Below are 15,975 nucleotides of genomic sequence, written 5' to 3' on the forward strand. Positions count from 1 at the left end.
CAAACACCCATGAGGCTGACTCACGAGGCCCGTGTGAACAGTGGGGTGGGTTGTTGCTATGAAGGTGAGGTGCACAGAGGTGAGAGGTAAGGTCAATACGCCGCAAATCTGATCTATTTTATTTTGAAATTCCTTACCTTATAAAGTTTATTTGGCTTCAGCTGCTGGTCACAGAGTCATTCCTGCACTCACAGCTTGGTGAGGGAGTGGAGTCTGGGCATGGACTGTCTCCTTACTGTGGACCAGGCCTGGTGCCAGTGCTGAACACTGCAATTTACTTCATCTTCACAGAAATGTTAGGATAGTATAGCATTTAAGAGGACAGGCTCTAGAGGCAGATACCTGGGTTCCAGTCTCACTGGCTGCGAATCTTTGGGCAGGTTACTTGAGCCTGGTCTGTGCCTCAATCCCTCATCTGTAAAACAAACTTATAAGAATTACCTGCATCATAGGGCAGTGTTAAGATTAAGTGAGTTCACTTATTTTAGGCACTCGACCCAGTGCCTGGCACATAGAAAAAGTTTAATAAGTGTCTGCTGCCATCACGATGCTGCTGAGGATGAAGAAGTGACCACCGTATAGTTAAATGGCAGCTTCTCCATTTTAGAGGAGAAAACTGACACAGATCAGTGAATTGTCCAAGGTCATCCAGCAAGCAGAGAGGCTGCACTCTGTCCTCTGCCACAGCACCTCATAGGGAGTTTTCTAGTTTGGCATGAATGTCTCAGGTTCCCTGAACCTACATTGCTGATTCAAAGTCCATCTATCCATCGGGCACACACTTCACTTGCTGAGCCTCTCCTATGTGCTGGGCCCTCTTCTTGGAGCTGAAGGTGTGTGGAGAGAGGTGGGAGGGAGGGGACAGAAGGGTGCAGCGGTGATCACTACCATGTGCCCGGTCCACGGAGGGGGGCAGGAGCACAGGAGGAAGGGGCTTGGAGAAGGCTCTAACCTGGGCTTTGGGGAAGAATAGAAGACCAGGACAGAGGGACTTATCAGCCCTGCCGTATACCCTGCAGAAGCCCGTAATCTAAAGCAACCCACTGCACCTCAGCTTCACAGGTAGGTGGTGTCAAGAAGCAGGTGACCAAGAAAAGACAGGGCTGTGAACCACACCCTCTTTTCTTTCCACAAGTGAAAGAAAGGCAGGTGCAAGGCCCACAGAGCCTTGGCTCTTGCCAAGAAGAGTTTGGGGGTGGGGAGGCTGGACGACCCTCACCTTTGACCTCAGTTAGCACGCCCTTTCCTAGCCACACCTGCTTTCCTGCTCTTGTCTCTCCAGAGTCAGTGGCCTTTCCCCCTTCATGGGAGACAACGATAATGAAACCTTGGCCAACGTTACCTCAGCCACCTGGGATTTCGACGACGAGGCATTCGATGAGATCTCCGATGATGCCAAGGATTTCATCAGCAATCTGCTGAAGAAAGATATGAAGTAATGAGTTGGGATTTCAGTCTTTGCTTCTCCACTCCCTGCCCTGTGTTGGGAAGCAAAGGGGGATTCCTTTGCCTGTTGGGGCACCCTCCTTGCCACCCTGCCTTGAGTCGTTCCTAGCATTCCCTGAGGAAGGGAGGGTGGGCATCATAAGAGACCCGAGTACATGTGGGTCGGGGAGGCGACTTCCTAGGCCCTGCCCCCTGGAGCTAGACATGGAATTCACCTTCAGAAGCTCAGACACCTGACTTGAAAAGCGACACTTGACCACGTTGCAGAGCGAGGGGCAGCTGTTCTGTGTGACTAATGACTGCCCTTCTTATTTTCTGGGTACAGTTGTGGCCAGCCACAGCCCTCTTCAGGGGCTGCAGGGGAAGGACTCTCTCAACAAGCAAGAGCAGAGGACGGCAGCATCTTAGAACTTCTCTGTGGGTCCCAATCATATCCCCAGATTATAATTATTCTGGCTTAGTGTTTTTTTATATCTCAGTTATTTAATAACTGCATGCTTAAATACAGGCAGGTACCTTCTAACATCTGGCCAAAGGGAGGCTGTGATCCCAGACCACTGGGCTTAGCCCTCTCCCAGCTCTGCCTCTGTTGAGGTTCCCCACCTCTGCCTGCTGCAGCTGTGAACACAGGGAAGTGAACAGTGGGAGGCCAGTGTGCATGGGCTGTGGGGAAAGGTCAGGGACTCAGGCCCTCCAGGTTTCAATGGAAGATTAGAGCTTGGAGTTTGTAGGGGAGACCAGAGTGGGAGGTTGACTGAAGGTGGGCAGTGGGTGTACCTAGACAGAATCTCCTGGAAGGAACTGTCCTGGGCTCTGCATGCGTAGGGAAGGCTGCCCAGGGAAAGGGAGCAGTAGGACTCAGGTGAGAACAGCTGGCCTTTTGGGCAGCTCACCCACTCTGCAAATAGGTGACTAGATGAGGCAGAGTCTGACTGTAGGGGTGCCGAGGAGCTTAGAGCTATACTTGGCAATCCCAGGGAGCAGTTGTACTTTGCCAAGAAGGGTGGTATTGACATGGGTGGCATGTTAGAGAGAAGGGGAGGGGCCTGGCTCCAGGGCAGGCAGGAGGCTGTGCACTCCCAGGTGACTTTGCAGCCTTGCAAGGCTGCCGATGGCTCCGCGAGGAAGAATGGCTGTTCAGGGCAGGAGGGTGCAGTTAGCTGCTGAAGGAGCAATATTGGAGTGTCTCAGATGGCACTGTCAGGCTTTCCTGTGATGCACCCCACTCTCGGTCCTTTTTAGCCAGTCAGGGCCAAACTCCCCCACAGGCCACATTCTATACTCCTTGACAATGAGGTCTTTTTAGCCTTTTGCTGTCACAGTCTGTATCAGAAATGGGCATGACCAAGGAGAACTAAGACACTGTGGGAAGTCTAAATTATCTTCCAGTATGAGGGACCCCCACACCCAAGTTGCCTCAGGAGGTGAAAACCTCCTCAGTAACTCTGGTACAATGATGGCTTTTGTCATCCAAGCTTTATTCACTGAATATTTGGTAAACAAAGTATTGTGTGTTTATATCTTATTTTCTCATCTGATCTTGAATTAAGTCAGTAACAGGCTGGACTGGATCCCTCTGTGCTCATAAAATGGATTAAACAAAGAACTGATCTTATTCAAACAGATCAAGACACTAAATTCCCATAAACTCTTATAGCCAACCTCTCTTCAACCAGAAATCACCACCTATCAGCACTTAAAAAAAAAAAAAAAAAGCTTTCTATTATAAAAGTAATACATGTAAATTATAGAGGATTTGAAGAATATAATAAAATTTAAATCATCTATAATCCCTTTATCTAAAGATCACTACATTTTGCTATACTTCTTTCCAGTCATTTTTCTATGTATGTTAGCATTTGGTTCTTTAGGCTTTCTTAGTCCTGTTACAGTTAAGGCAATGGTTCTAAAATGTTTCTAGATCTAAAGTGTTTCTAAAGCTTTCAGAAAGATGAAGTGAGTTTCAGTGCAGTTCTAAAGAAGTCATAAGGCCGGGCGCGGTGGCTCAAGCCTGTAATCCCAGCACTTTGGGAGGCCGAGACGGGCGGATCACGAGGTCAGGAGATCGAGACCATCCTGGCTAACACGGTGAAACCCCGTCTCTACTAAAAAATACAAAAAAACTAGCCGGGCGAGGTGGCGGGCGCCTGTAGTCCCAGCTACTCGGGAGGCTGAGGCAGGAGAATGGTGTAAACCCGGGAGGCGGAGCTTGCAGTGAGCTGAGATCCGGCCACTGCACTCCAGCCCGTGCGACAGAGCAAGACTCCGTCTCAAAAAAAAAAAAAAAAAAAAAAGAAGTCATAATTCATAGGCTATATGCAGGACCTACTTCTTTGAGTTGTAACAAGAAAAACCTGATACTCAACCACACCATAAGATATAAAACATGAAAGTTCATTGATTGCCGGAGGTTTTATCCTAGGGTTTAACTCTCCCCTCCTCCAGACAGGGTGGCAGGAGGATTAGGCTCTGTGGGCCCCAGCCCTCATAGGACCAGCAGAATGACACCAGCCTGAAATAGGTGCCAGTCAATCCCAGAAACGTCTGCCCTGCAGCACTTACTCTTCCTTGACCCCAAGAGCAGGCCATGGAGCCCAGTCGCTTCCTTGGTGCTTAGGCTTTCATAACACTGACCCATGCTGGTTCTGGTTAGTGTGACCCAGACCAAGTGAGGAGAAAGGTGAAGAGCACAGTGATCCTGATCACGGTGGATGGTCCAGGAGCAGGGGGCCCTGGCCTCTGCCCTTGTGCCCGGGAACAGCTGGCCTCCCATTTCTGATCTAACCAGTGGTCCCTGAGGTCTCTTCCTGCTCAAAAATCTCCTGATCTCTGCCTCTGTCAGAAACCGCCTGGACTGCACACAGTGCCTTCAGCATCCATGGCTAATGAAAGATACCAAGAACATGGAGGCCAAGAAACTCTCCAAGGACCGGATGAAGAAGTACATGGCAAGAAGGAAATGGCAGGTAATGCGAGGGTCACTTTGGACTGGGATATTACCCCTCATATTTGTGTTGCTGAAGCCACTTTCATTCCCAGCTTGCCCTGGCCTCACATCAAGAAAGGTTAAATTTGTTTCTGAAGCAGTCTGGGACCAGTTTAGGCAGCTGATTAAGGTACAGTGGTGTGCTTAGTCCTGAGTGCAGAGTCCCTTTCTCGAGGAGATGGGATGGATTCTTAGCTTAGCTGTCTCTCTGTTCCTGCTCACCTTTGTCCCAGAGGACCCTTAACCTTTACTCAGGTTAAGCCACTGACATTTCATGTCTTCATGGCTTGGGATAAGCAACGTCACTTTGAGGTCCATTTGTCAACCCTGAGAATGGGATGGTAGCATGATGGTCTCACATCTCTTTATGATGGAGGAGGAGGGCACACGAGAGAGACATGGTCCCACCATCTAGGAAGGTTGTATGTTAATAATAATGTGTCCTTAGCCAATGAGGTAACCTTGCTGTGGATTTGTTTTCTCATGTGTAAAGTAGGGATAATAGTACCAACTTCACAGCTTTGTTGTGATAATTATGAGAATTACACGAGATCATCGTCATGTGGCGTTTAGTAGTACAATGCCTGGTACATGGTAAGTGTCCAAAAATGATCCCAGTTGCTAGTAGGTTTTTTTTTTTTTTTTTTTTTTTTTGAGACGGAGTCTGGCTCTGTCTCCCAGGCTGGAGCGCAGTGGCCGGATCTCAACTCACTGCAAGCTCCGCCTCCCGGGTTTACGCCATTCTCCTGCCTCAGCCTCCAGAGTAGCTGGGACTACAGGCGCCCGCCACCTCGCCTGGCTAGTTTTTTGTATTTTTAGTAGAGACGGGGTTTCACCGTGTTAGCCAGGATGGTCTCGATCTCCTGACCTCGTGATCCGCCCGTCTCGGCCTCCCAAAGTGCTGGGATTACAGGCTTGAGCCACCGCGCCCGGCCGCTAATAGGTATTAAGGTAGGCCATCTGTCAGGGACCATTTAAAGCACTATCTATACACTAAATCTTTTAACCCTAGGAAGCAGGTACTGTTATTATCCCCACTTTGCAGACAAAATTGAGGCAGAGAAAAGGTTAGGAAAGCCATCCAGGGTTACACAGCTAATAAGCAGAAGGGTCAGGATTCAAACCCAGAGCTTGACTGCAAAACACATAGTCTTAACTCCAAGACTGCCTCTGATAAAAGGCATGGGTGGATAAAATTATTATCCAAAACCACAGGATGTTTATCACCATCATCATCTATTTTATCATTTTTATTACCACAATTAGAATTACAATTCTTTTTTTTTTTTTTTCGAAATGGAGTCTCACTCTGTCGCCCAGGCCGGAGTGCAGTGGTGCGAATTCGGCTCCCTGCAAGCTCCGCCTCCCGGGATCACGCCATTCTCCTGCCTCAGCCTCCTGAGTAGCTGGGATTACAGGCGCCTGGCACCACGCCCGGCTAATTTTTTGTATTTTTAGTGGAGACAGGGTTTCACCGTGTTAGCCAGAATGGTCTCTATCTCCTGACTTCGTGATCCGCCCACCTCGGCCTCCCAAAGTGCTGGGATTACAGGCGTGAGCCACTGCTCCTGGCCTAGAATTACAATTCTTAGGCTGCTGGAGAAGACATGGTTTCCTCCCTCCCTCCCTTCCTTCCTTCTTTCTTTCTTTTTTTTTTTTTTTTTTTTTGAGACACAGTCTCACTTCGTCACCCAGGCTGGAGTGCAGTGGCACGATCTCGGCTCACTGCAGCCTCTGCCTCCCAGGTTCAAGCAATTGAGAGGACATGGTTTCTATACGCAGCGACCATGTAGTACAATGGGGAACTGAAGCAACTAGACATGAAAGGATGTAATGCGCACTAAGATACGTAAACTATCCCGATAGCTCTCCATAGCCATGGGTGTGTGTGGATAGGACCGACCTGGTCGCAACCAGAGTTGGATGTGATTATGAAGAAATGCTCCCAGGCTCAAGAGTTTGAATCAGATGTGGAACCTGAGTCAGAACACAGAGAAGAGGACTACACATGTGGAGGAGAAGGCACAGAGGTGGGAGCCGGACCCATTCTGGCAGGGCTTGGCTTGACAGGCGCAGAGTCTTTTAGCTGGATACTCAAGGGACCCAGGGGCATTCAGACTGACTGGGTGGCAGAGAAAAGGGAAATTACTGTGTTGGAGGCAACTGGAACACTGGTCATTTGCCACACCAGGTGACTAAATCACAGTTGCCTCAAAAAGTAGAGTGTCACTCAGAGGTTGAAAGAGGGAGCAAAGGCAAATGGGGGCCACAAGTGTGGAGTTTAAGTGACCACCATCCCGAGCACATCTCAGCTGTGCTCCTCCTTCGTGGAAGTCAGTTCCTGGCTACGCCCCTCATGGGAAGGTTTAGGTGGGTCTCCAGGCCTCCCTCAAGTGCAAGGTGAGTTGAAACATCTGTAGCTGCTTACCTTTTGGTGCCACTGGTATCTGAGTATCAAATTCTTTTATAAAAAAAGGGGAGAGGATCTACAAAATCAAGGCCAGCTGTATTAATAATCCTGTGGCCAGAAGGTCTCAAGGAAATATTTCTGGAAAGGATAGGGAAGCTGATGTCAGGGTGGGGCAGTCCTCAGTGCAGTGAGTCTAAGTGGATATTACTTGGCTGAGGCTATAGGTTAAGGGGCAACCTTATCACCTGGGAACATTGGCAGACAAACCAAAGCCAGGAGGACTCCTAAACCCAGGGGCTAGGAGCAGAGAAGAGACAAGGAAATAGGAGAGGAGGCAAAGGGAATTTGTCAGTTAAATCAGTCAGGGAATCACAGTGGTGCTGATTTTTTTTTTTTAAAAGAGACAGGGTCTCATGCTGTCACCCAGGCTGGAGGGCAGTGGTACAAGCATAGCTCACTGCAGTCTCGACCTCCTGGGCTCAAGCAATCTTCTCGTCTCGGCCTCCTGAGTAGCTAGGACTACAGGCCTACGCTACCACACTGGCTAATTTTTGTATTTTTAGTAGAGATGGGGTTTCACCATATTGGCCAGGATGGTCTTGAACTCCTGGCCTCAAGCGATCCTGCTGCGTTGGCTTCCCGAAGTGCTGAGTGCCCAGCCTATGCTGATATTTTAATCAATTTCTTTTTCTTCTTGTTTACGGCATTATTAGCCATAGGGTTTTCTGGAAGGGCAGGGGAAGAAAAGGGTAGAATTCAGAGAAGGAAACTTGATTTTATATTTTAGTATAGATGGCAACATTTGGAAATGATTTTTCCACAAAAGTTGTTCACAAAAATCCCATTCAACAAGTAGCGTCCCTGAAGAGTAGCTTCCCAGTTAACAGCTCTAACCATTTCATGTTACGTTGCTCCCTTGGGAAAACGTTTTCTGCATTTTAACTGCCATCACCAGGGCCTTAGCTCCCCTTGGAATATGGGGGTTCCCTCTTGCAGCAGCCAAGGTTCTGTGCGGTGGGGTGGAGTGGGAAGGAATGGGTTGCAAGCAGGGGCAGAGGGAGAGGGGAAGGGCAGGCTCAGATGGCCCAGAACTCTCTGTAGCTGTGCCAGAGAAGGCACCTTCTTGTTATTCTGGTGTGGTTTTCATAAAAAGCCCTAGGAGGAATGAAGTGACATGGGAACAAATCCCTACAAGCAAAGCTAGGCTGGGTATAGATGACTCGTATACATATGGGTAATCGTATTACTCATCTTAGAATGAAGTTATTCTGAAAGAAGGTATATTTTAAATTTGTATTAAAAGAATTTTACAAAGATATGTTGGAAAGGTGCAGCAATGGGGGCAGGTAGGTTGAACAGATTAATAGCATTTCTGCATGCACACTGGAAGCAAAAGACTAGACATCAGAGGCCCGTGGGTAGCCATCTTTATTTTCCAGGAACCATAAAGACCCCAGCAGTATGAACCAAGGGCATTAGGGAAGAAAACACTGGACTCAGCATAGTATGGAGTATTCTTAGCCATCCCATTTGGATGGTATGCCCTGCTCAGGGGAAACTGTAGTCTTGGGGCTGATGATATATATGGGGGGCTTTGATGACTGACTGGTGTGCGGGTAACCAGCTTGCCATATATTTGCCAGGGAATGTCTTGGTATTGGCATCAAAAGACCCTAATCCTGGGAAACTCCACAAGCCTGCCTTAGTAAGCCAAGATGGCTGGCCCCACAAGCTCTCCAAGTGGCAGGGAATTTGTGCTGCATGAAGGAGGCTGGTGCAGATACTGTCCACTGGTAACACAGGAATTCAGCCTGGTTAATTGCCCTCAAACGAGAAAAAGACTTTCTCAAAATGAAGGCAGAAATTACGAAATTAAAACTTGGCTATCTTGATGTTCCAAAAATTTCCAAAGGTCCTTGGACAGTAAAGCAATAACCAGTTGTCAGCTCAAAGGCATAAAAGTGGAAGACTAGAACATACCGATATATTCATTTCTAGTTCTGACAAATAACTTCCTCAGCAATTTTTTTCACAAATCAATTTCCAGATTTTTTTGATGTTTTAGAAATTATATGCTAGATATCTCCATCTTTTAGAAAAGTTCTCCATATGTGAGACCTATTTATTTAATAGATTTACTAGTTCCTCTGAAATACTGTAACTCTTTTGTTTCCTCATTCTAATAGGTTCATATTAGTCACTTTGTTATTAAATAAAACCTGGAAGAGAAAACGCATCATCTCTCCACACCACACAAGTGAAGACAGTCCTGATCAGTCCCAATCCTGATGTCTGGAAATGGGGAGCTCATGGGTTCAAGGCGGGTGTTCCTTGCTACACATTTATGGATATACACCAGCGTCTTTCTGTAGAGGTCTGGAACTGCAGGGAGATTAGAATCTTCTGCTCCCAGGCTCCTGAGGCCCAGAGAAGGGAACTGACTTGTACAAGGTCTCCCAGCAATTAGGGTTAGAGAACTAACCTATCCCTTTTTGAGAACAAACCCTCTGGGTTTAGAGGCTCCTAGCTCATGACAAACCAATCTGTGTTGGATAAAGGGAATGGAGAGCAGAGAAGGGCAGAGTCTGAGAATCAGGTTGATTAGAAAGCAGGCTGGTCTGACATTGACTACATAGGGAGGGCTGCCATGGCTCGTACCACCTCTTACCTGTTCCTGAGGGCAGAATAACCTACCGTGGGAAGAGCTGGGTCTCTCTACACTCCAGCTAGCACAACAAAGAGGCTGAACCAGTAACATCTCCCAGAAGAGCATGAAAGGTTGCCACGTGGCCTGAGCCTGCAGAGGCATTCCCTGCAGGGCCACACCGTGGTTCTGCTCACAGTTAAGTTGTTCGGTTTTCATCTCTCACCGTCTCCCCTCCTCATCACCTCCACCTGGGGCTCCCTGGATTCTGTTCAGTGACCCAGCCTCACTCTGGCGGCAGAGGCCAGAAACATACCCACACCACACAGTGCGATGTGTGCAAGAAGGGATGGCCAGGGGACAGAGCAAGGTGGAATGTCTGTCCAAAGTGCATGAAAGCAATCTGCAGCAAGGACGGCAGGAGGCACGACAGTAACGTCATCCTGTCCACCGCAGTAGGTCTCCTCTTTCACCATACACACACGCACACAATTTTCTGTATGTTTCCTTAGCACCCAGAAGTTATTTACTTTCAAAATGATCAGTCTTTTTACTGAAGCTTACTGGCTTTCCAAGTAGTCCTAAATGGTGAGGCTTTACTGAAGTACTTAAGCATGTGAAGTGAATTCAGGAGGAAAATGGCTTTGCCGGCAGAATTTGAGGTGCAATGAGTACAAGCCATTTGCCTATGAAGAGGCTGTTTCCTTCCTCTCTCAGGGGGGACAAGTAGCCAGTCTGTGGTGACATCTGTTGTCTGGATGCACAGCTTTTAGATGCCTAAAAAAGATGCTTTGGGTGCAGGGGTGGAAAAACTTGGTTGTGCCTTAGTTTTCTTAGTCATTCCTGTTAACCTTAGAAAAAAGGTGAAAAGCTTATTGAAAGATAAAAAACAATAAGACACAATTGTACATTATTAGGGATCCTATGCTTGGTAGAATTTTCACAATGTAAATAAATTACATCTCAAGTTCTGATCCTTTTCAGCAGAAATTCTTTCCTCTCCCAAGTCTAGTCACCGAAAAGCAAAGTGCCATTGCCTTTTATTTCTTCGATGCTTCTTTTCGGTGCCTGAATGCACATCAGGGAAGAGGTCCCTTCCAGAGCTTCACTGCATAGTAGACTTGTGCTGGGGCCAGCCAGAGTGTTTCTCCAAATCATTTAAGTCTCTGAATTATAAACACAGCTAAATGGGACCTTGGAGATCATCTTGTCCAGCCCCCTCCTTCTAGAGAAGGAAACTGAAGCCCAGAGTGGTTAAGTGACTTGCCCAAGGTCAACAGGATGCCCTGTTATTATTATCATGATTATTTTTGCATCAGGACTTGTGGGATCCGTAGTAACTATTCTCTTGGCCAATTATAATCACATCACTGGCATTGTTTTACGAGAAACAGCCCCGCTAGGCCCAGTCAGCAATAAGTCTTTGGAGCTGTCTCAGCCTGCAGTTGCTTTATATAAACTATCCCTTTTATGGGAGTTGAAGCACTGTATGAAAAGGGTTTTTGTCTCATGTTGACCTTGTTTAGTCACATTAACGCACACATCAGTTCCAGGCCCCATTCCATTCTCTGAACATCTTCTGACACACTGACAGTGCTGAGCAGAGCAAGGTTGGGTTCGCTCCTCTGGCAGAACCTCGGCTCTCGGGAGGTCCTTTATCCAGGGAACAGCTGCTTCTCTGGGGCTGGGCTCTACTCCCCGCAGCCCCTCACACTACCCAGCTGGAACCAGGGACAACGCCTGAGTCCAACCCCCGTGTCTATTTTCCAGAAAACGGGCAATGCTGTGAGAGCCATTGGAAGACTGTCCTCTATGGCAATGATCTCAGGGCTCAGTGGCAGGAAATCCTCAACAGGGTCACCAACCAGCCCGCTCAATGCAGAAAAACTAGAATCTGAAGGTAAGGAGGAGTTTCTCCATCCAGCTGGTGAGAAAGAAAGGGTTGGGGAACAAAGGGGCATTTTGAAGTTTTGGTTGGTTTTGTTTTTGTTTTTTGTTTTTTTTTTCAATATGCCCTGCAAAGATAAATTCAGAAGGAATTTTGAGTTGCCCTGACAGTTACTAAGACTAATAATTATTCTTAATCGTTTAACCTTAGGCTTAGCCATTTTCAGAGGGAAAGTTGTTATTTGTCTAATAGAACTAGATGACCTCAGCTATGCTTTTTCATATATTTTGTGTTAAAATTAACAAAGACTTTATTAAAATCTTCCTTTGTTCTTATGGCAGAAGTGATACTTCTATATTAATAGGCAAAAATAACATTAAAATTACATATAGTTGTGTAAGATTTACAAAATATTCTATTTTCTACCATCTTTGTGGTTTTGTTTTAAATAAAAATGAACTCATATGGTCCACATTCGTTTGGCATTGCTCATGCTGCTGAATCATGTCATTTGAACTGGGCAGACTGGGATTGGCAGGGCCCCTCCTGGAGACTAATAGGGTCAGTTACTTGCTCACCGTGTTAGATGCTGTCCCATCCATCTCCTCAGTGAAAGCCCCAGCCTTTTCCTGCTTCAGGTGCGTGAAGGGCCAGGCCGTTATCTCATGTGGCCAGAGACACCCTCTGTCCCTCCCTGCCTGGTACTTTTTGTATCCACTGGTGAGAAGCTGAGTTTAGATCCCTTTGGTGAGCAAAGGTAGGGTTATTGGTGCGGCCAGCAGCTGCCTGCTCTGGAGCTTCCTTGCAACCAGGGACAGAGACTGCAGCACACAGGCCTGGTCCCTCCTGAACCAGTCCTGCCCCTCCTCAGATGACCTAGACATAGCCTGAAGGGAAGGGAGGAGATACAGTTGTCCCTCCAAGTTATAGCTTTTCCCTGAACCAATCCCATATCCTGGTCCACAGTCACACAGCATGAAGGCAGTGTGAGCATGGAGAAGGAGCCACTGGAAGCTGAAGATGTGGCTAGGACATGGCTCCTCCCTTCTAAAAAGCAGGTGGAACACCTGCTGCAGAAGAGGGGCAGAGGGATACCAAGACTAGGAAGGCCAGCAAGGTCCTGCCGTGCTCAGATACCCTCAGCTGAATCCTAAAGCAGCATGAAATGCAGCCAGAAATCCTTTTTAAAGATTATTTCCTCTTTCAACATGTCAGCATAAGGGAAAGGGGGAGTCTGATCATTTCCTCAGCTTGGGCACAGTTCTTTCTTCTGCCAAAAACCATTTGGCAGCAGGCCAACCTGTCCCCAGGAGAAAGCCGTGCTTATGATTCAGCTCTCAAAGCTGCCTTCTTTGCTATATCATGGCGACTTTTTAAAAAGTTAGTTTCTTTAAGCTAGAGGCGAGGCGAGAACAAGGAATGAAGAAATGACCTGGTCTTCTTCTCTGTCTTCTAGAAGATGTGTCCCAAGCTTTCCTTGAGGCTGTTGCTGAGGAAAAGCCTCATGTAAAACCCTATTTCTCTAAGACCATTCGTGATTTAGAAGTTGTGGAGGGAAGTGCTGCTAGATTTGACTGCAAGATTGAAGGTAAGTTGTAGCTGTGCTTCTCTTCACCATCAATAGGGTGTGGCTGGATGGTAGGGTCCCTACCATGCACCCTGGGCAAGATGTCAGTTCTGTGCAGCCTGGGACAATGAGGAACTGCCAAGCTTTGGGGGAAACTGGGTCAGCAGGAGCTGCTCATAAAGGGCGCTGCCCTGCACTCCCACGTCCTGAAGGTGTGTCCTTTAGTCACTTCCCCAGGGGGCACATTTGAAATTTTACCTACTTACACCAGCCACTAGACCTAAGTTTAGAAATGGCCTTGCATGGACTTACCTGGCTTTGGAACATGCTTAGTGAAATGAGCTTTGTAAACTGCTGAAAAGCATGTGACTTGCCCATACGAGGCCCTCAAAGGAAGGCTGGCACAAAGACACAGGATGTGGAGTCGGCAGGCTCTGCTACTCATCCACAGGCTGTGTGACCTTGGATGGTGGTCCAGCTCCCTGGGGTTAAGATCCCTCCACTGTAAGATGATAGCTAAGTCATAGAGTGGCTCTGGGGATTCTGTGAGGGGACATATGTGAGAAAGGGGAACCTTTTAGATCTTGTAAAGATGTCATGGAGTAAAGGGAAAAGTTGTGGGACTGGCAGGTACAGAGAGAGAGAATGCACTGTGACTTCAGACTGAGGCCAGTTGGAAGCCAGGCACCTGGGACAAAGCACTCAGCTGATGCCATCTTCCCCAGGCTGCTTATCTGCCTGCTGGGAATAATGCAGCCATAGACCCATCAGTGGTCAGAGCTCAAGGGACCTTAAGGGGTCATGGCATAGCACCTGAGAAATAAGCAAAGTTGACGACACAAAGCGTTTCCATTTTCATATGGATTACAACCATCTAGAAAGAGAAGGGACAAGATAAGACAGGCTCTTTGCTTCAAGTCTGTGAGTTTCACCTGCCAAGCAGGGTGGCAGGTTATCGCCCATTTTGGTCTGACCAAATAGAGCACAGAAGTTTATTAGGCAACTTTCCCAAGGCCGCATAGCACAGTACAGCAGTCAGAACAAACTGTGCCTCCCACTTTCTTTGATTCTCCAGCAATGTGACTAGACAATGCCTTTTGAGTAAAATAACCCAAAGTTAGGAATGGAAAAAATAGTTTTTCTTCTGCATCTTTATATTATCAAAGTGCCTTATCAGTGCTTCGCCTACCACAGGCATTTCCCTTTCTCCATTCAATTAAAAGAAAGTGGATGTGCTGCCTTTGATAATGTGAAAATTCTCAGACTGGGGATTCTGCTGAAGGCTCTGGAGCCACTGCTTGCAATTCTCACCATTACCATTGCATTTGGGTCTTCTGAAGTTTTTTCTTCCTTTTTGAACGTTTTAAAATAACATAATGATTATCATTTTGTACTTAATTTTCTCTTTGGGATTGTTTCATACTTAATTTTCTCTTTGGAATTGTTTCGTTGATATTTATTAACTTTTGGCTGGAGCTCTGATGAGAAATTAAAGCATATGGATGTTGTTGTGATAAAAACAAAATCGAAACTTTTGCACTGAGAGTCCAGGGCGTGGGACTGCAGGGTACTTTATGACCAGCTCTTCCTGACCCAATTTTCCTCATGGTCTGGGTCTTCCTAATTACTTCAAAAAAACAATTTCCAAAATTGTTTTGAAAAAACAACATTGAAAAGAACATTAGAATTCTTGATTTCTTATGTATAATTTTTATTCTGGTTAGGGCTCGTATTAGCCTGTTTGCATTGCTATAAAGGAATACCTGAGGCTGGAAAATTTATAAAGAAAAGAAGCTTATTTGGCTTGGTGCCAGCATATGCATCCAGTGAGGCCTCAGGATGCTTTCAATCATAGCAGAAGCAGGCATGTCACATGGCGAGAGAGAGAGAGAGAGAAGGACATGCCACGTTTTAACGACCAGATCCACATGAACTGACAGAGCAAGAACTCACTCATTACCTTGGGGAGGGCACCAAGACATTCATGAGGGATCTGCCTCCATGACTCAAACACCTCCCACCAGGCCCCACCTCCGACACTGGGGATCACATTTCAACATGAGATTCAGGGGGCACAAATATCCAAACCGTATCAGGGCTACAGTTTTTTTCCTATAAAAATACATCTCCAACATTTAAGAGAAAGTCAGGTGGAATATATTGTATATTTTTAAAGGTATGTATATATATGACTTTAAAAGCGGGATACATGTATATACCATGTACATGCGACCAAAATGCACAATGTTGGTAATGCTTCTGTGCATATATATGTACACATACACTTTAAACATATGTAATATGTATGTATTTTATATGCATGTGTATTTTATTTTTTAATTGCTGAACTTTGCAGAAATATGACTAATGCATAAAGGCTCATCGGTGAGGTCCATTTCCAATTGTCCATAGGCAAATTACCTGCTTTGGATCAGACTAAGACAAATATTGCTTTCTTCTTCTTAGAAATATTATCAGCTCTTTTGAATTATGTTTTATATAGCTGTTATTAGCTTTATTGAATTATAATTTATATACCATAAAATTCACCTATTTTAAATGCACAATTCAATTATTTTTAATGAATTTATAGTCACGCAACCACCACCACAATCCAGTTTTAGAACATTTTCATCACTCCAAAAAGATCCCTTGTTCCCATTTTGTTTTGACTCTTATTTTTCATTTAAATTATTTAACTGTAACTGTTATTACAAAATTGAAAATTTAGGCTGGGCATAGTGACTCATGCGTGTAATCTCAACACTTTGGAAGGCCAAGGCAGGCAGATCACTTGAGTCAGGAGATCAAGGCCAGCCTGGGCAACATGGTGAAACCCCATCTCTACAAAAAATATGAAAATTAGCTGGGTGTGGTAGTGTGTACCTGCAGTCTGAGCTATGCAGTAGGCTGAGGTGAGAGGATCACTTGAGCCTGGATAGTGGAGGTTGCAGTGACCCGAGATCATGCTGCTGAACTCCTGCCTAGGCAACAGAGTGAGACTCTGTCTAAAAAAAAAAAAAAAAGGCCGGGC

At 46.3% G+C, this 15,975-nt stretch overlaps 1 protein-coding gene across 8 annotated transcripts in view; it reads left to right on the forward strand.

Moving 5' to 3' along the window:
- The window catches only part of MYLK (myosin light chain kinase), a 270,952-nt gene that overhangs the window by 250,946 nt on the left and 4,031 nt on the right, over positions 1-15,975 (forward strand). For 4 of the 8 annotated variants that reach the window (XM_011950787.1, XM_011950783.1, XM_011950785.1 and 1 more), the window contains 4 exons: positions 1,283-1,435; positions 4,289-4,412; positions 11,257-11,386; positions 12,831-12,962. In XM_011950787.1, the coding sequence (XP_011806177.1) occupies positions 1,283-1,435; positions 4,289-4,412; positions 11,257-11,386; positions 12,831-12,962 (539 nt within the window). Of the gene's footprint in view, positions 1-1,282; positions 1,436-4,288; positions 4,413-10,500; positions 11,097-11,256; positions 11,387-12,830; positions 12,963-15,975 lie in introns of those variants that run through there. The other 4 variants (XM_011950784.1, XM_011950786.1, XM_011950789.1 and 1 more) reach the window with 3 other exon arrangements.

The sequence above is a fragment of the Colobus angolensis genome, unplaced genomic scaffold, assembly GCF_000951035.1.
Source record: "Colobus angolensis palliatus isolate OR3802 unplaced genomic scaffold, Cang.pa_1.0 Scaffold31, whole genome shotgun sequence".
NCBI lineage: Eukaryota > Metazoa > Chordata > Mammalia > Primates > Cercopithecidae > Colobus > Colobus angolensis.